The sequence below is a fragment of the Bombina bombina genome, chromosome 1, assembly GCF_027579735.1.
Source record: "Bombina bombina isolate aBomBom1 chromosome 1, aBomBom1.pri, whole genome shotgun sequence".
Classification (NCBI taxonomy): domain Eukaryota; kingdom Metazoa; phylum Chordata; class Amphibia; order Anura; family Bombinatoridae; genus Bombina; species Bombina bombina.
The window spans coordinates 380526302-380553430 of record NC_069499.1 but is presented as its reverse complement, the minus strand read 5'-3'; the positions used below and the strand labels follow the sequence as shown (position 1 = coordinate 380553430).

Below are 27129 nucleotides of genomic sequence, written 5' to 3'. Positions count from 1 at the left end.
TGTGTTATGCTGTCCTAAACTTTCATGCGTGGCCTTGCCAGGGGGCTCATTGGGATCCACTGAAATTAAATAGTTCTCCATGACAGAAGAATGTGCTCCTTTGTGGGGTTTCATGTTCCTTTTACTGGTCATATTAAAAGAGTGAAAGTCAGGTCTATGCGAATATGTATAATGCACCCGTGCACACAAGTGATCTTTTTCCTGTCCACTAATAGGTGCTACAGGGAAGTGGAGACAAGATCTTTCACTTAACTTTTATTTTGGTGTGATTTTCCTTCTATCCCCCTTTAACCAGCTGCTCCTTTGCCCTGCACTAAATCAGGCAGACCACTTTTATTTGCAATGTTAATGCGGTTTATCTCCCTCTGTACACCGCTCTCAACAAAGGTGCAGGCTTATGTGTCAGTTGCCCCCAACAGCCCTAAGGCTTATCGCTCACCAGTCTGAGGAGGATCTTCAAACGCTGGATTGTAGCGTTCGGTAGTCGCCTGGTCTGCTGCTGTTTAGTCTAGAAAGTCCGATCGCCTTGGATCAATTGCACCCGAGCGAACTCCCCTGACTTGAGGCCTTTTCTTCTGACGTGTCAGTCTGGCCACGTGGGTGCGACATGGTAGCTCCTAGGCCGTTCGCGGCTCTCCGGGAAAGACACACGGCACAGCAGGTATGTTCAGTTCGACCTCCACTGTGTAATCAGGTGCTGGGAAGATTATGTAGGCAGGCTGCGTCAGTCTGCTCAGCTGGGTTTCTGTTGGCCGGGTGTGAGTGTAGCGCTCCGGGTATGGCAGTCTCCTCTCACTGACTTTATAGCTTCGCGATCAGCAGTGAAGTTCTACTTTTGCAGATGTTTGGCTATGGAGTTCAAGTCCCTTCCCAAGTATTTTTCTAAACTTTTTTGGGCTATCTAGTCATTCCGAATTTAAGCAAGATAATACAGGGACCACAGAGCACTAACAAAAGGCAGCCATCTCTATCAGTGGCTAGGCTCCGCCCCAGCTTTGTATTTATTTTAGCTAGTTAGAATAGTTATTAAATAGTTATTAACTATTTAATAACTACCTAGCTAAAAGAAATACAAAATTACCTGTAAAATAAATCCTAACCTAAGTTACAATTAAACCTAGCACTACACTATCATTACATTAATTAAATAAATTAACTACAAATAACTACAATTAAATACAATTACATAAACTAACTAAAGTACAAAAAATAAAAAAGCTAAGTTACAAAAAATAAAAAAAAATAAGTTACAAACATTTAAAAAATATTACAACAATTTTAAGCTAATTACACCTAATCTAAGCCCCCTAATAAAATAACAAAGCCCCCCAAAATAAAAAAATTCCCTACCCTATTCTACATTAAAAAAGTTCAAAGCTCTTTTACCTTACCAGCCCTTAAAAGGGCCATTTGTGGGGCATGCCCCAAAGAAAACTGCTCTTTTGCCTGTAAAAGAAAAATACAACCCCCCCAACATTAAAACCCACCACCCACATACCCCTAATCTAACCCAAACTCCCATTAAAATAACCTAACACTAATACCCTGAAGATCATCCTACCTTTAGTCGTCTTCACTCAGCCGAGCCACCGATGGAACTGAAGAGGAGATCCGGAGCGGCAGAAGTGATCCTCCAAGGGGCGCTGAAGAAATCTTCCATCCGATGAAGTGATCCTCCAGACGGCGCTGAAGAAGTCTTCCATCTGGGCGATGTCATCTTCCAAGCGGCGCTGAAGAAGTCTTCTATCCGGATGATGTCATCTTCCAAGCGGGGTCTTCAATCTTCTTTCTTCAGGATCGATCTTCATCCCGCCGACGCGGAACATCCTTCTTTCCCGACGGACTACCGACGAATGAAGGCTCCTTTAAGGGACATCATCCAAGATGGCGTCCCTTCAATTCCGATTGGCTGATAGGATTCTATCAGCCAATTGGAATTAAGGTAGGAAAAATCTGATTGGCTGATTGAATCAGCCAATCAGATTGAAGTTCAATCCGATTGGCTGATTCAATCAGCCAATCAGATTTTTCCTACCTTAATTCCGATTGGCTGATAGAATCCTATCAGCCAATCGAAATTGAAGGGACGCCATCTTGGATGACGTCCCTTAAAGGAGCCTTCATTCATCGGTAGTCCGTCGGGAAAGAAGGATGTTCCGCGTCGGCGGGATGAAGATCGATCCTGAAGAAAGAAGATTGAAGATCCCGCTTGGAAGATGACATCGCCCGGATAGAAGACTTCTTCAGCGCCGCTTGGAAGATGACATCGCCCAGGTGGAAGACTTCTTCAGCGCCGCCTGGAGGATCACTTCATCAGATGGAAGATTTCTTCAGCGCCCCTTGGAGGATCACTTCTGCCGCTCCGGAACTCCTCTTCAGTTCCATCGGTGGCTCGGCTGAGTGAAGACGACTAAAGGGTTTGGGTTAGATTAGGGGTATGTGGGTGGCGGGTCTTAATGTTGGGGGGGTTGTATTTTTCTTTTACAGGCAAAAGAGCAGTTTTCTTTGGGGCATGCCCCACAAAAGGCCCTTTTAAGGGCTGGTAAGGTAAAAGAGCTTTGAACTTTTTTAATGTAGAATAGGGTAGGGAATTTTTTTATTTTGAGGGGCTTTGTTATTTTATTAGGGGGCTTAGATTAGGTGTAATTAGCTTAAAATTGTTGTAATATTTTTTAAATGTTTGTAACTTATTTTTTTTTAATTTTTGTAACTTAGCTTTTTTATTTTTTGTACTTTAGTTAGTTTATGTAATTGTATTTAATTGTAGTTATTTGTAGTTAATTTATTTAATTAATGTAATGATAGTGTAGTGTTAGGTTTAATTGTAACTTAGGTTAGGATTTATTTTACAGGTAATTTTGTATTTCTTTTAGCTAGGTAGTTATTAAATAGTTAATAACTATTTAATAACTATTCTAACTAGCTAAAATAAATAAGTTACCTGTAAAATAAATATAAATCCTAAAATAGCAACAATGTAATTATTAATTACATTGTAGCTATCTTAGGGTTTATTTTACAGGTAAGTATTTAGTTTTAAATAGGAATAATTTATTTAAGTATAGTGTAGTGTTAGGTGTAATTGCAACTTAGGTTAGTTTTTATTTTACAGGTAAATTTCTCTTTATTTTAGCTAGGTAGCTATTAAATAGTTAATAACTATTTAATAGCTATTGTACCTAGTTATTATTTATATTGTAGCTATATTAGGGTTTATTTTAAAGGTAAGTATTTAGTTTTAAATAGGATTTATTTAGTTATTAATAGAAATATTATTTAGATTTATTTAATTAATATTTAAGTTAGGGGGGTGTTAGGGTTAGTGTTAGACTTAGGTTTAGGGGTTAATAAATTTATTACAGTGGCGGGGGTGTAGGGGGGGCAGGATAGGGGTTAATAAATGTATTATAGGTGGCGACGGTGTAGGGGGGGCAGATTAGGGGTTAATAAATTTAATATAGGTTGCAGCGGGGTCCGGGAGCGGCGGTTTAGGGGTTAAACTATTTATTTAGTTGTGGCGAGGTGCGGGATCGGCAGGATAGGGGTTAATAACTTTATTATAGAGGGCGGCGGTATAGGGATAGGGGTTACTAGGTATAATGTAGGTTGCGGCGGTGTCCGGGAGCGGCGGTTTAGGGGTTAATACATTTATTATAGTTGCGGCGGGGTCAGGGAGCAGCGGTTTAGGGGGTAATAACTTTATTTAGTTGCGGCGGTGTAGGGGGGGACAGCTTAGGGGTGTTTAGACTCGGGGTACATGTTAGGGTGTTAGGTGTAGACAGCTCCCATAGAAATCAATGGGATATCAGGCAGCAGCGAACTTGTACTTTCGCTATGGTCAGACTCCCACTGATTCCTATGGGATCCGCCTCCTCCAGGGCGGCGGATTGAAAACCAGGTACGCTGGGCCGGAAAAGTGCCGAGCGTACCTGCTAGTTTTTTGATAACTAGCAAAAGTAGTCAGATTGTGCCGCACTTGTGTGCGGAACATCTGGAGTGACGTAAGAATCGATCTGTGTCGGACTGAGTCCGGCGGATCGAAGCTTACGTCACAAAATTCTACTTTTGCCGGTCTCTAGCCTTTAATAACTAAGGCGAATCAGCCTTGCCACAAATACGCTGCGGAATTCCAGCGTATTTGAGGTTGACGGCTTGATAACTACCCCCCATGGTCTCTTGCGGGGCCGGGTCGGACATGTGAGCCTGCTTCCTACATTGTAAGTAGCAGCGATTGGCTGTGCGTGAGAAGGAACGGGCATTACACACTCATCGGAGTGTGTAATGATACATATGGCCAACGGATGAACAGATTAACTGCCATTATGCAGCGAAGGCATGCGGACAATATCTCAAGTTGAAAAGCTTATCTGCAAGCTGCTTAATACATGGGGCCCAGATTGATTGTTTCTAAATAATTTTTCTGTTGTGACATTAGTTTTGTATATTGTAAAACAGTTTTATTTTTAAAAGACTGTTTTCTGCTCAGTGGTGCTGAGAGTCACACAGAAACCCTTAGAGGGCCAGATGTGTCCACAGCCTTTGTTTGTTTGGCCTTTTTTAATTGAAACCTGAATGCATTTAAAAATGAATCAATGTAAAGGAGTTACATCCCAAAACATTTATATTTCAGTCTAATACCTTACCACACAATTTACTATTTAATTTCCTAATCCCCTCATATTAATAGGTGATATATTTAAAAGATTGCTATAGAACTTTTTATCTAGATAAAGCCCAGAGCTAAACAAGGAAAATTTGAATTTATTTTCTTTTACATATTCTGTTCTATGTGTTGGATACAAGTTCATAATATAGATGCCAATGTACAAAAAGGCATGTTTTTTTTATGTATTTATTCTATTAAAGAGAAATATGTTTTGACAGATAATCTTGGCAGCAAAGACTAAAAAGCTCTTTGTCACCTGCCAAATTTAAAATAGCTTATTATAAGTGACTGTGGCCTAAAAAAGCACCTTCCAAGGCACAAATCATTTCAATAAGGTATGGCAGGTTTGATCCAGCCTAGGGTATCCTTCACAATAGGACCTTGTCAAAAGTGTCCCTGCAATACCCATGCTATCATACTCTCACTGATGTGTTTTCCCTTTAATGCCATGCAGTGGTTTGTAAACTTTAACAGCATTATAGCTAAGGCTATAAGTATACATGCCAGAATTGTCTGTGCAACTTATCTGTCACATCATTGAAAACTAAGATCAATGGCCTCTCCTCTGGCATAATATAAAACATACAACGTAAAATGTGCAGTAACTGCTTGCTGCAGAAATTTTATTAGTGGCATTAAATGGAATAAAAAAATACTCTTGAACAGTTTAGTTTATATAGCCTTGTCACATTACAAATAGGATAAAACACTGTTTTGCTGATGTTAAATATTCTTGCATTAATAGTACTTCTATTTTATAATTATGCTTGCAATGCATTGATAACATAGTGGCAATAACAGTGAAGAACTTTCCTTGTATCTGTAATTATTGGTATTTATGGCCATGTAAATTAAAGTCCTTTATATGATTGCAGTGATTATTTTGGATATAGAAAAATAATTAATATATAGGGAAAAGTCGTGTACCCACCAAATTTAGTAAAGCTTGTTCCTTCGATTCTTTATAAAACTCCAGTTTCCGGCCACAGAGTACAATATATGATGTACCCCAGTTTTTTCTAGAAGAAAAAAAGTACAATTGAATAATGTAAGTATTTGCAAAGTTTAAAAAGTATTTTGAAACATATGAATATATTTCCTAATTAAAATGGCACTGGTTGAATTAGATACCAGTCACTACCAGTTTAGTCTATAGCAAACCATAAGTAAATTGTGATATTTGCGCTCCACCCAGTAATAATGGCGCACACAAATGTGAGTTGTGATTGCCTGGAAGCTTTGCACTAATAAGAGACATACTTCCGTAGGCTCCAATGGGAGCCTCGTTTTGATGACGTCAGACAGGGGGTAAGTCGCGCAGCGTTGGGCAGCAAATTAAAAATATATATGTATTTAAATATATACATATATATTTATGTGTTCATATGTATATATACACACATATAATCACATAAATCTATATGTATGTAAGCATATACATATATATTTATGTGTTCATATGCATATATACACACATATAATCATATAGATCTATATGTATGTAAGCATATACATATATATTTAAAGTAAAAACACTGTCCCCATAGATTTAAATGTAAAGGCACTTTTCAGTGCCATTTGTTTTCAAACATCCCACATCCCCTCACTTTATAACTGCTTTGTGCAGTTATTATTATTATTTATTTCTTTTTTTAAAGATGCTCATATATTATTTTTTTTTATAAAGGAACTGTATACTTTATTTTGGGGGCAATTGCGGGACATTTTTTTAATTAACCAGTTCCCTAATATTTTAGACAGTAGTCCTGGACCGTCAAAACAGACTCCACTGTAACTGACCATGGTCGGACTTTTAGCCGACGGACATTTGGCAGACAGACATTTGGCCGACGGACATTTGGCCGACGGACATTTTGCCGAAACATAAGTGTCTGTCAGATAACAGTCCGGCCACGAGATAGATAGATTTGATAGATAGATACATAGATTAGATAGATAGATAGATTAATAGATGCAATAGATACATTTGATAGATACGATAGATAGATAGATAGATTTGATAGATAAATAGATAGATTTGATAGATAAATAATTTCCCAGACAGAGAATTACAAAACGTGCGGTCTAGGACCCATGGTAAGGTTCCCAGAGGCAGTTGCGGCGCCCGAGGCTCTGATTAGAACAGAGCACTCTGGAACGTATCTGCACTCGGCCGAAATCGGAACATTCTTTAGCTTTCTGTCTGTCGGCCAAATGTCCGTCTGCCAAATGTCTGTCTGCCAAATGTCCTTCTGCATTTTGTCAGAGCACCGTAACTGACCACCCCTTCTGTAAGTCATGATCACCACAAATAACTGAATATATCATTTTTTTAAATAATATTTTAGTCTAGCCATCCACAACCGAAGAGCTGATGCATATGACTGTGCAGTGGCAGTGCCCGCTCACTCTCTCCACTTGCTTACCTGTGCCCAGCCCTGAGTCAGTATCACACTGAGAGAGTCACAACAACAAAAAAAGACAACTGCCTGAAGAAAAGATAATTCACAACAACTTTGCATCTAACATAACTTCTCTCTCTGCCCCTCTCTTTTGCAAGCCAAATATAGCAAAACGCGTGAATGTGCTGCTTGCTTGCTGCTTCACCTCCATCAGAATGCTTTGTCCTGCTACTGAAACTAAGAGGTGGAAAGGTGTGGGTGCTATCCACTACCAACAATGTCACAGTGTGCTGCACTGCCCAGTACTGAACTGCACACACCATTCTGTGTGTGGGAGAGTGGGAATAGTGGGCAAAATGATTATTAATGAGGAATTGCTTTCAAAATAAAAATCACAAAATAAAGTTATGTATTTATTTTATGGTTATTATTTTATTAAAATTTGGATTACTCATCATTAATAACGACAGTGTAGACAACTTGCCTGTCTCAAAATGTATTCTCAGGACACTGGGATGGGGCTATAAAACTGGACTCCCTGATTATGGGACCCCTTATTAGAAAGAGGAATATCCCTTTTTTTTCAAATGTGGGGCCCTATGAATAATGATAATCATGTGACAGGAAATGGCAGAATCTTAACCCCTTAGTCACAACTATTAGAGTAATAATTGGCGATGACTTTGAACATGTTTAATTGCTGCTTTTTTTATATACATAAATGCTAAATTTTGAGTGTCATGCCCTCTTAAAAAAGAGACACCTTATAGATAGATAGATAGATAGATAGATAGATAGATAGATAGATAGATAGAGAGAGAGAGAGAGAGAGAGAGAGAGAGATAGACTTTTACAGCACTGAATATTTAGTTTTGGATGAATCATTCAAAACGAATATTCAGAAAAATGTAGTTATAGTGATGCACTATTCTGTATTCGGTTTGTTTAAAACTAACCAAATACTGAATATTTGTTAAAATTTACATTTGTTTTCATTTAAAGGAATGTAAATGCTATCTTGTCCTGTAACCTTGATACTTACCTTTATTTTTATTTTTTAAACTTTATTTGAAGTGTACAGCATTAACACAATATATTGTCCAATCAAGACAGAAAAACATATTTCAATAATTATACATAGCATCATCTTACTCAAATAATTAACATTTACTGCTATACTGTACACCATCCTTTTCCAAAACTAAATAACTAAACTTAAACCCAGACTCCATTTCCTTATATAGAGCATTAAGCCTGCTCTTCATTGGGAAATTCTACCAATTTATAATGTCTATTATGATTCCTCATATATTACTATAGTTATTAATTTAATGCCCAGAAGGGAGGGAGAAGGTGGGGAAAGAAGAGGAGGGAAAAAAGCCCCAGGTTGCTAATATAGATATTCAAGTATCACCAAATATCCATTCACCCCTTAAGTTGCATTCAATCATATACTGATTTGAATCAAACTTCTTTATCAATATTAATTGATCCTCATAATTTAGATTCAAAATCCAACATTTCCATTTTTCAAAAAATAATTCCACATTGTGCTCAATATTGAACCAGATATCATGTTGCTCTACCAAAAACTGGCTCTGCACTGCATTTTTGAAGGATACAAAGGAAGGTTCCCTATCCCTAATCCAAGTTTTAAATATTAAATTCCACCCAATGATTATTAAAGTATTTATAAAATTGTGTCTCTGTTGGGATATTGAGTCCGCCGATACAAAAAAATAATTAGTTCAGGAGAAAAATCTATATTAGTATGACAGATATTATTTAACCAAAAATTAACCTTTTTCCAAAAGCTCATAATTTTAGGGCATGACCACAGACAATGCAAAATATTGGCTCTAGGAAGTTTGCATTTAGGACAGCATGGGGCAGTAAGCTTGTTCCCCACTTAGATCTTCTATGTGGGGTTATATATGTCATCAATAATAGCTTGACATGTTGCTCTCTGGAAAAAGCAGAAAGGGTAGCTTTTTTCCACCTTCCGTAAACTCTTGTCTATAGTTTAACCATCTATAGTATGTAGACCTAATTTATTCCACTTATGTACAGTTTCCTCCAGTAAGGATTCATGATTCATGTTAGTAATTACATTGTATAAGGGAGAAATGGAGAATTTGCTGTACCTAAATGCATTAATAATATGTGTGATCACCTTTCACTCCCAATGTACACCATATATTATTTGTAAATAACTACAGTATTGCTTAGTTTCCATGTTGTATCTGTCTTTAATTTGGTCAAAGGAGAGGAAACTTACCTCTCCCTGTACTTCATCCCACATTTGACATACTCTGATTAATCCCTTATTATGCAAAGATTTAGCACTCTGTTCCAATTGAAGATTTTGATTGCTATCTATCTCTAAATATTTAGAGACAGAGAGATTCATTTTTAAAATTTTGCATATGCAATGCCAAGCAATAATTGGATCTCGCAAGAAAACTATCTTTTTTATGTAATTCGGTAGATTTTTAATTTGCATATGCATAATATTTATTAACAAAATTTATTTATTAATTTTAGATTCAATTTCATACATGACAAAATATGGACATTTCAATATCATATCTAAATCATTTTTTGCCAATGCAGCGATATTATAGTTGGCAAAATGAGGGAGATCGAATCCCAAGAATCTTTTGGATATTGTTTGTTTAGACTAATTCTGGCCTTCCCTGCCCCCATAGATAATATCTAATTGCAGCATTATTTCTGTTGACATCTGTCCTCTTTAGTAGGCGAGGTACATTTTGAAAGATATAAAGCAGTTTTGGTATAGTGATAATTTTTAGCAAGCTTATCTTCCCTGACAGAGAAAGTGGTACCAACTTCAATTTTTTAAGTTGTTCACAAAACTTGTTAACCCCAAGCATAAAATTCAATTTATTGTGTCGCCGTCCCCTCTTTCCCTGCCACACCCCCTCTCTCTATACTACTCTTGACTAGACAGGCTAGACGAGACTTTATGGATCATTCTATAATTTCGATAGCATGGGTACGATATATGCGTTATTGGTTTGATTTATGTACTGTATTTCATTAAGACTGAGATCAATCTGGTAGATATTTCTTAACAATTGTTTTCACATGAACATGCCAGTTAATGCGTATAGGCTTCCTATATGTCTTCTTCAATTTGATGTCACATTTTGTTGTAATGTATCGGATTTTTGTATTTTCTTTGTGTTTTTAATGACATGCTGTGTGACTATATAATGTTTTTCCTTTTTGATCTCAATAAAGCTCTATTTAAAAAAAAATTAAAAAAAATCAATGTATACCATTCCTCTGGGTTATTCGAAATCTTGAACCCTAAATATGTAATAAATAGCTTGATTATTTTTCTAATTTTAGGGAAATTTGTCAAAGAATTGTGAGTAAAAATGATAAGATCATCTGCATATAGCACCATTGTGATCTCTTGCCCTAGCATATGTATGCCCTAAATTTCTTTATTTTATCAAATGATCCAAGCGCTAAATTAAAAATAAGTGGAGATAATGGGCATCCTTGACATTTCCAACGTAATAGTCTAAATGGGGAAGATCTAGAGTTGTTAATTAACAGGCATGCGGATGATTCTGTGTATAGATTTTTAATAACATTATAAATATTACCCAGAAATCAAAATTTATTCAAGGAGGTGAGGAGATGATCCCATGTTAAAGAGTCAAAAGCTTTACAAGCATCCAATGATATAATTGAAAGGTCCTTATCACCTCCCCCAGGGAAGGCTGTATTCGCTATGAGATTGATTTAGTTAGTATCTTATAGTCTAGATTCAATAAAGAAATTGGTCTATATAAATCTATAAATTCTGGGGTTTTCCCCGGTTTCAAAATAAGAGCAATTACAGATTCATTAAAATTCCTTGGGGGAGTGATTTGGCCACACAAGATTTTATTAAATAAAAGAGTCAAGACCTCTGAGGTCTCGTTTGCTAGGATCTTGTAAAATTTGACTGGGAGGTTGTCTGGGCCGGCTGCCTTGTTGTTTACAAACTCTTTAATAATTTTCGCAACTTCAGTTTCTAAAATTGGGGTATTTATCTTTTCCAAATCAGAGGAATTAACCCTAGGATTCTCAATATGGTTCCAAAACCACTCCTTCAACTCCATATCAACATTAGGTTTAGAGTATAGTTCAGAGTAAAACTCTTGGAAGACTTCCTTAATTTTACCCATTTCTGTTACCTTTCTATCATGTATTTTTATTTTAGTAATAAGTGGAGACTTTTTTCCGATATCTATTAATCTGTGCCAATAAAGCTCCAGATTTATTGCCAAAGCTATAGTATTTACCAGCTTTCCTAAAATCTTGCATAATAGATTCTATCATTAGAAAATTGTCACGCTAATCTTTGGCTGTCAAATATTCCCTCCAGCTATCTTGATCTCGATCCCTGATATATTTTGAATATGCATTGATCAATTGATTGGATACCTTCTTTTTCCTCATTTCTATCTTCTTTTTTAATTTACACATATATGCAATAATTTCACCTCGCAAAACAGCTTTCCCAGCTTGGCAAAAAATATTAATTTTATATATACAGTATATTCTATATTATTACATTTAAAGTCTGCCCACTTATTTTGTACATATGTAATGAATTTTGGGTCGTTAATTAAATATTTGGGGAAAGTGAAAAATTTCTCTCCCTTCTGACCGTTTGAGCCTTCCATAAACATGATAATAGGTGCATGATCAGAGATGGTAACTTGGTCTATTCGGGATTCTGTAATAGAATTAACTAAGCTTTCAGATATTAAAAACATGTCTATTCTAGAAAGTACAGAACATGACTTAGAGAGAATTTCCTTTCATCCGGATGCAGGATTCTCCATATATCTTGTAGTTTAAGATCTTTCTTTAATTGCTTTAAGATATTAGCTTCTCGCTTTCTTCTATATTGTAATGATTTAATATCTTTGATATTATTATTTTTATACCCTTTTTTCCTTTCCTCCTTTTAAACCCATCTGCTTTCTATCCAGAATCTCATTGGGTATTAGATTCAGGTCTCCACCTAAAACAATTGGCCTATCCAGAAAAGGGATAAGAACATCCCTAAGATAATTCCAAAAACTAAAATCTAATTTAATATGGCCATATACGTTACATAGGAGGAATTGTCGCCCCTCAATCTCAATATCAACAATTATGTATCTACCATCTTTATCTAAAATATAATTCTTAACGTTATACTGTAGAGCTTTGCTTAATAAGATAGCAAGACCTTTTTTCCGCTTCTCTCCAGGTATGAATATTATCTCTTTAACCCAGTTACTTCTAAGTTTCAGGGACTCCTAAGTTTTTAAATGTGTTTCCTGAAGGAAAAGAATCTGTGTACCCAAGCATTTTGCATATTTTAAAATTGCTTTCCTTTTATTTGGTGATATAATTCCCCCAATATTCCATGATACAACTGTTAAAATCATCTATTTAATATTATTTGAAGTAAATGAAAAAATAATAATAATATTAGAAAATAAAATAATAATAAAAAATATTGATTGTAAAAAGGGCACTTCCATAATTCTCAATAGATATTTTACCCTCTCTAACAAGATTATAAAAAGACTTCCACTTTGTAATCTATTTCCAAACATGAGTACCCATCCAATCCCTGACTTCTGATTCTTCCACAAAACTTTTACTCCCTTCCTGTAGTTGAACACTTAGCAGGGTATAACAGCCTGGCTTTCAATCCTGCCTGTATCATCTGAGTACATAATGGGGCCATCACTTTTCGTTTATTAATACTTACCTTTAGTGTGCTGGGAAGCCACGCTAATCCTCTTCTTCTTCACAGACTCCGGGCCGTGCTAATGCTCCTATTAGCGAGGCTCCCCAGCATGCTACAGGTATATTAGTGTTGAGGATCCCTTTTTTGTTTAGCGCAGGTGGGGGGAGGTGGAAGCTAATCTAAACCTTCTTCACAGAGTCCATGGCCTAATTCTCTTATTAACACAGCCATGGACTCTGTAAAGAAAGTTGGAATAGCGCGCCCCCTGCCTGCGCTAAAGGAGAAGGGGTCTGCCACACTAATGTGCTTGTAGAGCTTGGAGTCTATGAAGAAGAAGAGGATTACCGCGGCTTTCCAGTGAGATACAGGTAAGAAATCCACCTAATTTAAAAATAATATACTCAGAAATTATATTTATTATTCTTTAAATTAGTTCATTAGTGCATTCATTGGGATATTTGTTACAAATTACACTCGTAATGAAATGAATGCACATCCCTAACAGACAGACAGAGAGAGAGAGAGACAGTGCCAGATTGGTCTTCTGGGTTCCCAGGAGATTTCCCAGTGGGCCGGTGGACCTCCGGCACCACAGGGCTACATCAATTGGCAGACCGCGCAGAGGGTGGTCACACGGCGAGTCTTGTGCGAATGCATATCGCATTTATTCAGGGCTGCTCCACTCCTGGCAGCAGAGCTGCGAGTGTGGAGGCCTGGGGAGGGGGGCAGAAAAGTAGCTCCTTAGAACACTTGTCAAGCAAGGTAAAGGGCTGGGGGGGGGGCTGGAGAGATAGATAGATAGATAGATAGATAGATAGATAGTATTTGTAAAAATGTTTTGACACATTCTCAATCACTTCTTTCAGAATACATTTTGTGTATGCCTATACTGTAAACATAAACATTTGAATTGTAAACAGAGAAAAAGTGCAGGCACTACTTTGAGGGTAAAAATAAAATATATCCTTTATTAACGAGCAAGTTAAAAAACAATGTCCATGGCAAGATAAACAGACACCAGAATATGAAAAAAGAAACAGCCTGACACGTTTTGCGCCCCCTAGTGGCGCTTAATCATAGGCTACAGTATGTAAGAAGCAATACCCTTTTAAAGGGAAACTCATTAACCCCTTACACATAATTCAAAGAAAGATAATATTAAGTAAAAATAATTCATAGATTAAAAACACAATTACATAAGGAACAATGAACAAGAGATAGAATTCAATTCATAATAGTACAAAATATATTGAAATACATACACAGACACTATTAACAGTAAATGATGGAAAATAGATAATAGTACCTCTTATAAATTGTAAAAATAAACAAGAGGAAAGAAACGCCACATGTTATAATAGATGGCTTTATATGTATTGACTAAGTAAAGACGGGTTTGATGTAAATACTCACATCCCTATATTTTAATGGAATGAGTAAGAAAAAAACATAAGGCTGACTAAACAACCTAACTCAATCAATCATCTATAAAATAATTAATATCACACTCCTTATTCATACCATTAGGCTGGCGTGAGTGCAATTTTAGATCCAGAATAATTCAATTTTATCAAGGGTTTTTTGCTTATTGCCTCCTCTTGGCGGGATGGTAGCTATGTCTATAATTTGCACGGACATATCCGCAATGTGGGAAAAATGAAAAGCATTAAAGTGGTTTGCCACAGCTGAGTCCTGAATAGTAAGAGACACAGAAGAAGGTGGCGAAAGGGGAGAACGAGGAAACAACAAGAAGAAGAAGGGACAGTAATAACTGAAACAGTCAAAGAAGGACTGAATGTTATTAATATATCACAACATATGTTAACACAAGAGAAGAAATCTGTTTTATCTAGGGGATTGGGTTTTGCTCCCACTAGTACATTTTCAGGGTTTAACACCCTTTTTGACATTAACAAGTTTATAAGAAAATTATCCCTTAAGAGATTTTTTGCCTTAACTAATAAAGGTTTAGATGTGAGTACAGATAACCCAACTGGTATGCATGAAGAATACACAGTTTCCCCTCACTAGTTATTTAATGATGCTTGCTCTGTAGTCACTCTAAATGAATTGTATAATGATACTGATCTTGGGGCCCCTTTAGACAAACTTAAAAAACCTAATAGAAACAAGTCTAAGTTTCATCCGGTAAACTTTAGGGGTCCCATGATTAATGCCTATCAACGGCTGGTCCAGGATGATATTCTCAAATTGGAGGATGAGATTGGTCATAGCAAAGATACTGTCACCTTGAATCTAATATGCTAATGCTGCAATAAAGGGTTTGCAGGATAATAAAGATATTCGCCTAGATTTAGAGTTCTGCGTTAGCTGTCAAAAGCAGCGTTAAGGGGTCTTAATGCTGCTTTTGGCCGCCCACTGGTATTTAGAGTCAGCCAGGAAAGGGTCTAACGCTCACTTTCAAGCCACTACTTTTCCATACCGCAGATCCCCTTACGGCAATTGTGTATCCTATCTTTTCAATGGGATCTTCCTAACGTTGGTATTTAGAATCTTGGCTGAAGTGAGCGGTAGACCCTCTACCGACAAGACTCCTAACGCCCATGGAAAGGCTGTAGTTAAGAGCTTTACAGGGAGTGCAGAATTATTAGGCAAATGAGTATTTTGACCACATCATCCTCTTTATGCATGTTGTCTTACTCCAAGCTGTATAGGCTCGAAAGCCTACTACCAATTAAGCATATTAGGTGATGTGCATCTCTGTAATGAGAAGGGGTGTGGTCTAATGACATCAACACCCTATATCAGGTGTGCATAATTATTAGGCAACTTCCTTTCCTTTGGCAAAATGGGTCAAAAGAAGGACTTGACAGGCTCAGAAAAGTCAAAAATAGTGAGATATCTTGCAGAGGGATGCAGCACTCTTAAAATTGCAAAGCTTCTGAAGCGTGATCATCGAACAATCAAGCGTTTCATTCAAAATAGTCAACAGGGTCGCAAGAAGCGTGTGGAAAAACCAAGGCGCAAAATAACTGCCCTTGAACTGAGAAAAGTCAAGCGTGCAGCTGCCAAGATGCCACTTGCCACCAGTTTGGCCATATTTCAGAGCTGCAACATCACTGGAGTGCCCAAAAGCACAAGGTGTGCAATACTCAGAGACATGGCCAAGGTAAGAAAGGCTGAAAGACGACCACCACTGAACAAGACACACAAGCTGAAACGTCAAGACTGGGCCAAGAAATATCTCAAGACTGATTTTTCTAAGGTTTTATGGACTGATGAAATGAGAGTGAGTCTTGATGGGCCTGATGTATGGGCCCGTGGCTGGATTGGGGCCCGTGGCTGGATTGGTAAAGGGCAGAGAGCTCCAGTCCGACTCAGACGCCAGCAAGGTGGAGGTGGAGTACTGGTTTGGGCTGGTATCATCAAAGATGAGCTTGTGGGGCCTTTTCGGGTTGAGGATGGAGTCAAGCTCAACTCCCAGTCCTACTGCCAGTTTCTGGAAGACACCTTCTTCAAGCAGTGGTACAGGAAGAAGTCTGCATCCTTCAAGAAAAACATGATTTTCATGCAGGACAATGCTCCATCACACGCGTCCAAGTACTCCACAGCGTGGCTGGCAAGAAAGGGTATAAAGGAAGAAAATCTAATGACATGGCCTCCTTGTTCACCTGATCTGAACCCCATTGAGAACCTGTGGTCCATCATCAAATGTGAGATTTACAAGGAGGGAAAACAGTACACCTCTCTGAACAGTGTCTGGGAGGCTGTGGTTGCTGCACACACAGATATCCCCCTAAAATAGCTAAAACTAAAAACAAACTAAAAACTACTTCCAAAAATATTCAGCTTTGATATTAATGAGTTTTTTTGGGTTCATTGAGAACATGGTTGTTGTTCAATAATAAATCTAATCCTCAAAAATACAACTTGCCTAATATTTCTGCACTCCCTGTATGGGCTAACGCCGGTATATAAAGCTCTTAACTACAGTGCTCTAAAGTACACTAACACCCATAAACTACCTATGTACCCCTAAACCGAGGTCCCCCCACATCGTCACCACTATAATAAATATTTTTAACCCCTAATCTGCAGACCGCACATTGCCGCCACCTACATTATCCTTATGAACCCCTAATCTGCTGCCCCTAACTTTGCCGACACCTACATAATATTTATTAACCCTTAATCTGCCCCCCAACGTCGCCGCCACCTAACTTCAAGTATTTACCCCTAATCTGCCTACCAGACCTCGCCGCTACTATAATAAATGTATTAACCCCTAAAGCTAAGTCTAACCCTAACCCTAACACCCCCCTAAATTAAATATAATTTTAATCTAACAAAATAAATTAACTCTTATTAACTAAAGTATTCCTATTTAAAACGAAATACTTACCTGTAAAATAAACCCTAATATAACTACAATATAATGAATAATTATATTGTAGCTATTTTAGGATTTATATTTATTTTACAGGCAACTTTGTATTTATTTTAACTAGATACAATAGCTATTAAATAGTTAATAACTATTTAATAGCTACCTAGTTAAAATAATTACAAAATTACCTGTAAAATAAATCCTAACCTAAGTTACAAATACACCTAACACTACACTATCATTAAATTAATTAAATAAATTACATACAATTAGCTAAAATAAAATACAATAAAATAAACTATACTATAATACAACCCCCCCCCCCCCCACTAAATTACAAAAAATAAAAAAGAATTACAAGCAGTTTAAACTAATTACACCTAATCTAAGCCCCCAAATAAAATAAAAAATCCCCCCAAAATAAAAAATTCCCTACCCTATTCTAAAATACAAAAGTAATCAGCTCTTTTACCAGCCCTTAAAAGGGCTTTTTGCGGGGCATTGCCCCAAAGTAATAAGCTCTTTTACCTGAAAATAAAAATACAATCCCCCCCAACATTACAACCCACCACCCACACACTCCTACTCTAACCCACCCAAACCCCCCTTAAATAAACCTATCTCTAACCCCCTGAAGATCATCCTACCTTGAGTCGTCTTAACCCAGCCGAGCCGAATTCTTCATCCAAGGTGCGCAGAGGAGGTCCTTGATCCGGTAGAAGTCTTCATCCAAGCGGCTAAGAAGAGGTCCTCCATCCGGTAGAAGTGTTCATCCAGGCAGCGTCTTCAATCTTCATCCATCTGGAGCGGAGCGGAGCCATCTTCAACGGAGCCGACACGGAGCCATCCTCTTCAACCGACGGACTAACGGCGAATGAAGGTCCCTTCAATTCCGATTGGCTGATAGAATTCTATCAGCCAATCGGAATTAAGGTAGAAAAAATCTGATTGGCTGGTGCAATCAGCCAATCAGATTGAAGTTCAATCCAATTGGCTGATCCAATCAGCCAATCGTATTGAACTTGCATTCTATTGGCTGATCAGAATTGAAGGGACGCCATCTTGGATGACGTCCCTTAAAGGAACCTTCATTCGTCGTTAGTCAATCGGTTGAAGAGGATGGCTCCACGTCGGCTCCATTGAAGATGGCTCCACTATGCTCCGGATGGATGAAGATTGAAGACGCCGCCTGGATGAACACTTCTATCGGATGGAGGACCTCTTCTTAGCCGCTTGGATGAAAACTTCTACTGGATTAAGGACCTCCTCTGCGCACCTTGGATGAAGAATTTGGCTCGGCTGGGTGAAGACGACTCAAGGTAGGATGATCTTCAGGGGGTTAGCGATAGGTTTATTTAAGGGGGGTTTGGGTGGGTTAGAGTAGGGGTGTGTGGGTGGTGGGTTGTAATTTTGGGGGGGTATTGTATTTTTATTTTCAGGTAAAAGAGCTGATTACTTTGGGGCAATGCCCCACAAAAAGCCCTTTGAAGGGCTGGTAAAAGAGCTGATTACTTTTGTATTTTAGAATAGGGTAGGGAATTTTTTATTTTGGGGGGATTTTTTATTTTATTAGGGGGCTTAGATTAGGTGTAATTAGTTTAAACTGCTTGTAATTCTTTTTTATTTTTTGTAATTTAGTGGGGGTTTTTTGTATTATAGTATAGTTTATTTTATTGCATTTTATTTTAGCTAATTGTATGTAATTTATTTAATTAATTTAATGATAGTGTAGTGTTAGGTGTATTTGTAACTTAGGTTAGGATTTATTATACAGGTAATTTTGTAATTATTTTAACTAGGTAGCTATTAAATAGTTATTAACTATTTAATAGATATTGTATCTAGTTAAAATAAATACAAAGTTGCCTGTAAAATAAATATAAATCCTAAAATAGCTACAATGTAAGTATTATTTATATTGTAGCTATATTAGGGTTTATTTTATAGATAAGTATTTAGTTTTAAATAGGATTCATTTAGTTAATTTTAGGAATATTATTTTGTTTCATTTAAATTATATTTATGTTAGGGTTAGGTTTAGGGGTTAATAACTTTATTATAGTAGCGGCGGCATTGCGGGTGGGATATTAGGGGTTAATAATTGTAGGTAGGTGGCGGCGATATTAGGGAGGGCAGATTAGGGGTTAATCAAATTTATTCTAGTGTTTGTGAGGCAGGAGTACGGCGGTTTAGGGGTTAATACATTTATTATAGTGGCGGCGAGGTCCGGTCAGCAGATTAGGGGTTAATAAGTTTAGGTAAGGTAGTGGCAACGTTGGGGGGGGGGGGCAGATTAGGGGTTAATAAATATAATATAGGGGTCGGCGGTGTTAGGGGCAGCAGATTAGCGGTTCATAGGGATAATGTAGGTTGCGACGGTGTCCAGATTGGCAGATTAGGGTTAATAATATAATGCAGATGTCAGCTATAGCGGGGGCGGCAGCTTAGGGGTTAATAAGTGTAAGGTTAGGTGTGTTTAGACTCGGGGTTCATGTTAGGGTGTTAGGTGCAGACTTAGAGAGTGTTTCCCCATAGGAAACAATGGGGCTGCGTTAGGAGCTGAACGCTGCTTTTTTGCAGGTGTTAGGTTTTTTTTTTTCAGCCCAAACTGCCCCATTGTTTCCTATGGGGATATCGTGCACGAGCACGTTTTAGCTGCTTACCACTACCATAAGCAACGCTGGTATTGAGGGTTGAAGTGGAGCTAAGTTAGGCTCAACGCACCCTTTTTTGAGACTAACGCAGCCCCTCAGACAACTCTAAATACCAGCGTTGTTTTAATGGTGAGTTGGGAAAAAAAGCAGCGTTAGCTATGCGGGTCTTTACCGACAAAACTCTAAATCTAGCCGATAGTGATCAGAAATTCTGATTAAGGTGGGCGTATCGTTGTGATGGATAAGATCTATTATTTTCAAGAAGCTATGAGAAAACTCTCAGACAACACTGTATATTGTCAGCTTCCATGTAATCCAGTACATAAATTCAGAAGTGATATATATATAAACTAATTGAGGATTGTATACTGTAGGGTATATTTAGCCCTACTGACTTGAATACATTGGTTCCAGAGAGCCCAATCACCCTAATATTCCATTATGTACCTAAAGTACACAAAAATAAAGATTTCCCACAGGGGAGACCGATAGTGACCGGAATTGGTTCACTACTGGAGCCCCTGGGGGAATGGATGGACGCAATTCTGCAGCCCATAGCTAAGAGACAGTTAAGCTACCTCCAAGATACATCTCATCTTTTAAAAACTCTTGAAACTATTAAATAGCAATCTAACTATTGTTGGGCTTCTGCAGATATAACATCTTTATACACTAGTATACCACAACACTTGAGTATTAAAGCTGTTGAGTTTTTCTCGGAGAAAGAAACTGATCTAGAGCCGTCCTTAAGACATTATGTTGGAGAGGATTTATAGTTCCTGCTCTAATAATTACTTTATGTTTGACAATGAGTACTATTTGCAAGTAAGGGGAACTGCCATGGGGGCAAAATTTGCCCCTGCTTTTGCCAACATTTTTGTTGCATGGTGGGAATTGTCATATATCTATAGTACACGTAACCCCTGGCAGGAACAAATAGACCTCTTTGTTCGATACATTGATGATTTGCTATTGGTAGTACAAAATGATGAGAATTCAAACTTTTTAGGAGACTCTTTGGCATATCTTAATATAAATGAACTGGGTTTACAGTTCACTGGGGAATGTAATAGTCAGCAGATCATTTTTTTATTAGATTATTGATAATCAGATAATTACAAAACATTTAGAAAACCTGTTGCTGGAAATACTATTCTCGATGCAGCCTCTCAGAATCCCCCTCATCTAATGAAAGCAATTCCAATAGGTCAGTTTATAAGGCTGCGTCGAAATACTAAGTCTGACACAATTTATAAACAACAGTCTATAGAACTTAAGGAGAGATTATTTAAGAGGGGTTATGACTCGACTCTATTAGAGGATTGTAGAATTGCAGTCAGAAATTATGAACATATAAAGCCATTTATTATAACATGTCTCTTGATCATTGTTCCTTATGTAATTGTGTTTTTAATCTATGAATTGTTTTTACTTATTATTATATATTTTTTTGTATTATGTGTAAGGGGTTAATGAGTTTCCCTATAAAATGGTATTGCTTCTTACATGCTGTAGCCTATGATTAAGTGCCACTAGGGGGTCACGAAACGCGTCAGGACGTCTCTTTTTTCCATACTCTGGTGTATGTTTGTCTTGCCATGGACATTGTTTTTTTAACTTGCTCATTAATAAAGGATATATTTTATTTTTACCCTCAAAGTAGTGCCTGCACTTTTTCTCTGTTGATACCTTTGTCGGATTGATAAGCCGTGGCTACGCACTCCGCTCAGACAGCGTTAATTGGATGACCTTTACACTGGCTTTTGGTTCCGGTTCAGCTCCGATGCAGCTGTACATTGTGGGACTTACTTATTTGAATTGTAAAGCCTATTTTATATTTTTTCTTAGTTATTTTATGTATGAAGATTAATTGAATACAGTTTATAAGCATAAGATAAGAATAGAAAATATTTTACAGAACCAATTATTTTGCTTGCTAGGCCTAGTTTAGGATCTTTGTTGGTCATTACAGGATGTGTTTTTAATTAGTTGGGTAATTTCTGTCCTAAAAGAAAAAAGTAATTATAGTTTAGTGAACTAATTTCCCCTTTAAGCTTTTAAATTTCATAGAAACCAAATATATGTTAACTGTGTGGGTCTCAATGATATCAAACTGTTTTGGCATTCATATGAAATACATGCTAAAACTCCTGATGAACCCTAGAGATTTAGACCATTATTACTAACTTATAAAATGAATGCACACATTTTAAAAATGGCAAATATGAACAATGAAACAAAGCAATGCATAGGAGCAGAGATTATTGTCATAGGAAATAATTGCATACCAAGTATATTTGTCAGACAGAAGCAGTAACTTCTACCACATTCACTTGAAACCAAAGCATGGAAAGTTAATATAGAAAAGAATATAATAATATATTTGCAGACTAAAAAGTTACTTATCCTTCCTTAATTTGGTTGTTACCGGTCTTATGAACTCATTTGTTTCAGGTAGTTTATCTCTCTGCCCTCTTTGATGAGGGTCATTTCATTGTGAGCTTAGCGGTAGAACAAATATTATACAAAAATGATGCAATTTGCATTATTTTACATAATGACATTGAGTCAATTTATGACTCAGTATTATAATAGCAAAAAATATTATGTCATCACATATAATACTGGAAAATAGAATCATTATGCAAACATTATGTAAATTTTGTCTTTTTTTTTGTTTGATCAGTCCAACCTTTAGATAAATCACTTCCAAGGTATGTTGTCCATCATATACGTGCAACATAGATATTAAATGAAAATGTATAAATATGTTAAACCATTTATGACTGAAAAAAATACTATTAAATGTTATTTATAGTGGTAGGCAGTTGGGAAATAGGTGGATGTTAAATCTTTTCTTCAAGTGGTTAGCTCTTTGTGTAAGCCCAACCATAGAAAATAAATCATAGAAAAATCAATGGCTGCAGTACTGTTGAACCCTGGAGTATAATGACACCTTACTCATAAAATGTACAGTATATCTGCAAATTTTCTTTTTTTTCTAGATTAATACTAAAGTCTTACATTTTAAAAAGCATGATTTAAAGGGACATTCTAGTGTAATAATATCATTCAATAATTTATAGAGCATTTTATTATTAAAAATAATCCTAATCTGCCACAGTTTTTAATTTGTGCAAAACCTTTAAACCCTTTAAGTACCAGGAATGTCCCTTGTGCTGTTCTTGCTTGGTAACAGCAATGCTTTGCTATTGGGAAGGAAACTTAAATTGTATTTTGCAGGAGCTAAAGACATAATGACAATCAAACAGTGGTTTAATAATGAGATGCTGTGACAGTGTGATTTATTTTATTATTTCACTAGAATATTCATTTAATATTGTTGTTTCCATGGGATTAAATGAATGACCTGACGTTTAGAAATCATACAACAGCCTGTGTTGTATTTGCATTTTCTATTGCCCTAGGCCAGTGTTTCTCAATCGCAGTCCTCAAGTACCCCCAAAAAGCCAGGTTTTCATTATAGCTGAACTAGAGCACAGGTGAAGTAACCAGGTGATCAGTAACACCGTGGTTACTAACCTGCTCTCACCAATAAGTTGATTATTTTACCTGTGCACTGGTTCAGCTATAATGAAAACCTGGCCTGTTGTGGGTACTTGAGGACCGCGGTTGCGGAGTGAAGCCCTAGGCCTAATCTAGTTTTAGTATGTGACAAATACAAAACAGGTTGCTACTCAGAGAACTTGAGCTGTATTCTCTTTTATTTCCTGTTGTACTTAGCATATTATATTTACCATAGCAACTAAAGCAAAGTTAATATGCATCTATTTAAATAGTGTCCCTTCTTTACAAAACTTATAAAATACAAAGTCCACAGTATTTAAAACTTTCATTCCATTGAGCTTATTCCCATTAGAGTTGGTATTTTACATAGAATTATGGCTTCCCAACCAGTCTTAGTATACAATATGGTGAGTACAAAAGATAAGGAAATAACAAACCTCATTGTATAGCCCATTTGCACATTTTCCACAGAAAACTACTAGTGTTTTACACTGGAGCAGAGGATTTTGGGTAAAGATATACATCTGAACTGCACAACACCTCACTTTTTTGCTTCATATATACATTTTATATACATATACACAAACATGTAGTGCTGTTCTAGGTAGCTTTAACACATAGAAGTTATTAAGAGGCACACATGTCACAGATGTTTCAGCCTTAATGGGCCTCAACAGCACACAACCGAGTTCTACTTGCTGCACACTGTAGCTAGTATGGGGCATAATATCTCATAAATGGCTTTGGTGAGTAAATAAGATGAGGAAAAAACATCCATAGTAAGTAGAGTGACACATAATAGATCATAATACAATATGACTTTAAATTGCTATAGGTTTTTATTATCTGCAAAGTTAAAACAGGTCGTACAGTATCAGGTCATAGACAGTATAACGTGTTTGGAGTTTCCATAAAAGGTCCATGCTGACAAAAAAAAAAAAAATTAGCCAAAGAAATGTGCATGTTTTAGGATTGCCAAGAAAAATAGCACAGTTGGCTTGAGTATATATGAATTAGGATATTAATCATAAACAAAATGTGTTTGATAATATACATAATAATATATATGTAAAAAAAGCCATTCTTATTATTTTACTAATAAGTTAGTTTATTATTGTATTTCATTTGTTTTTTTTTTATTTCAGTACAGCAAAGGCCATAATCAATAGTTAAAAAATAATAAAGGGATAAAAGATAAATCATAATAATAATATGCTACAGAAAACTATATATGATAGTAAATGAACAACATGTGACGAGGCAGCAGCAGAGGTGGATGGTGCAGGCAGCAGTTTCAGAACTGTTGGAGCAGGTACTTCAGCATTGTGGGAAAATATTTATTGACCATATTTCTGTTTGCTCTTTGTTTACAACAGAGTTTAGCTCTGCGCTTACACCAGGCAGTTGGGCTGTAGCGTGTTTCTGCAGCTCTGAGATATCTGTGAATTTGTGTGGCAATAGGGTGACTATCCGTTTCTGTTCCGTACCGCCTGAGTTTTGAGCCTTGTGAAGACTGCAAGCATTTTGATCCCACTACATGCTGTGCTCCTATATTGTACTTGTGTTTTACTCCGCTAGGCTCTATATACTCAGTAGGATATATCATAGATCCTACTACTATACTGAGCAGACATTGGGCTTCATTTAAGAAGCTACAATAGCAGCTCCATAGAAACTTTGGCTGCTGGCTCGCACAAGTGAGTATGCAGCTGAGAGTTAAGAAGCTTTGGTCATCAGACCACTGTTTCTAAACCAACTATGCCAACTGTGAAATGCGGCTTCTCAATTCTCGGACTTCTCCAACCAAGGAGATTGAAAGCCCCTGCTTAAACGCAATTTGCCATGAGCGAGCTGGGTACAGTGTCCCCCATGAGGTGAAGTGTTTAATGGTAAATGCAGTAGCTTGTCGCGACCCTTAGTAAATTGAGCCAATTCTCTCATTTGTGTCTAGGATGAGGTCTGTGGTCAGTTGGGTGTTGCTATATGCTGTGTTTTGATATTGCACCTGTGTCCCAGTTTTGCTGCTGGATAAATATACTTAATGTGAGATAGCATAGATGTCTTATATGATACTAAAGAGACATTTCATCATCTGCATTTCTGATGAGGCCTGTGGTCAGTTGGGTGTTGCTTGTCTTCTTTCTGTTTTATATTCACTCTCATATTCTGATGCTCATTCACTTTTTTAATTCTATATCATATCACACAAAATAAGGGCAGCACTAAAAGCTGTTAAAGGACCCACTCGGGGACCCACTATGGATACACAGGTCAATAATATAGATTAAATAGGTATAGATAAATAGGATATACATATAGATTAGAGACATGGAGTGCTACAGATATAAATTATATTCCTGACTAATGTTAATCAGTAAATACAAAGGATAAAATAGATACATAGAATAAAATAAAATAAAATAAAATATAGTTATTACAGACAATAAACTCCTAAAATATATCCGGATATATATATACATAAATACTCTGATTATATAAAATGAGTTCAAATACTGGTACTATGAATAAAAAACAAATTCTAGGGACAAAGTGGTGAAATATATATATATATATATGCCAGTGAAAAAATGAAAAAAAAATGTTCAAAAAAGTATATAAAATAATGTGCAAAAATATATAGAAAAAATACAAAATTTCAAAAATCTATAGAAAGATGAGGTAAAATGTGATGCTCCTTGAAATCCTCTCTTCTATATCATATTTATGTGATTTATACTATTATATACAGTGTTCTGTCATGTAAACTTTTTGTGCATTCTATGATGTACCATTGTGAATTTATATTATAAATCTTTTTTGATAATAAAGTTATTATCATTGGTAATAAAGAGTCCTGTTCACCCTTACTTTTACGATAAATGTATTATGATTTATCTTGTTTCCATAATTTTTAAAATATTTGCTATATAAGGGTCTGAACCATGTGAATTTATGAAAAAAACTATTTATGATTACTCTCTTCACTTTTTCTAATTATAAAGCTCATAATCAACTTAAGCAGTCCAGGTCCTTTAGGTGTTAAGGAAGTTCACGCTATTCATCATCGGCTGCAGCATTGGGTTACATAAGGTTAGGTCTTGGTGGTAAAGAGTTGTGTAGTGGTATCCAGTCCGTAAAGTGTATATCTAGTGGAAGTCCACAGATGAAAGGTTTGAGTGCAAAAGGGTTAAATGTGGTGGGAAACAGGTACTTGAGGATTTAAAATCAGGGTTGGAGGGTCTCTTATTAGAAGGTTAATAGTTTTATAGAGTGGTCACAATAAGGGTTAATGTACTAAGAGGGTTAAGGAGTAGCGTTTTAACATTGGCCTAGTGTGGTATAGGGCCATGGTTAGGTTTTATTATAGTGGGCGTCCAAGCAAGGACATTATGATAAGTCTTGATTAAGCCCCTAATGTGGGCAAAACACATTGACCAGGACCACTACCTGCTTTGCTGCTTTTGATTTCTTGTCCCCAAATACACCTAGCCCAAGAAATTTGAAAATTGAATGAAGGGAAGTGTATACGGACAAAAACTATTTCTAACTCTGTTTCTGGACATCAGGCTTGCTCGTTTAAGCCACTTGTAGCCACTACTAGTGGTAATCATCTTTACTCACAACTTCAAACAGAGGTATTTGCTACCATTCTCACTTTTATCCTTTGATGCCCTTTTTACTCCAAACACTTAACGGCAGATCTACAGAGCCGTTAGTCAGATTCAGCTGGGAAAAACAGCTGTCAGCTGCTGCTGTGAGTA

At 36.7% G+C, this 27129-nt stretch overlaps 1 protein-coding gene across 1 annotated transcript in view; it reads right to left on the bottom strand.

Moving 5' to 3' along the window:
- ARHGAP15 (Rho GTPase activating protein 15) overlaps positions 1-27129 on the bottom strand; it is a 1708250-nt gene that overhangs the window by 1287225 nt on the left and 393896 nt on the right. Inside the window, exon 6 of the mRNA XM_053712626.1 lies at positions 5598-5685. Within this exon, the coding sequence (XP_053568601.1) occupies positions 5598-5685 (88 nt within the window). The remainder of the gene's footprint in view (positions 1-5597; positions 5686-27129) is intronic.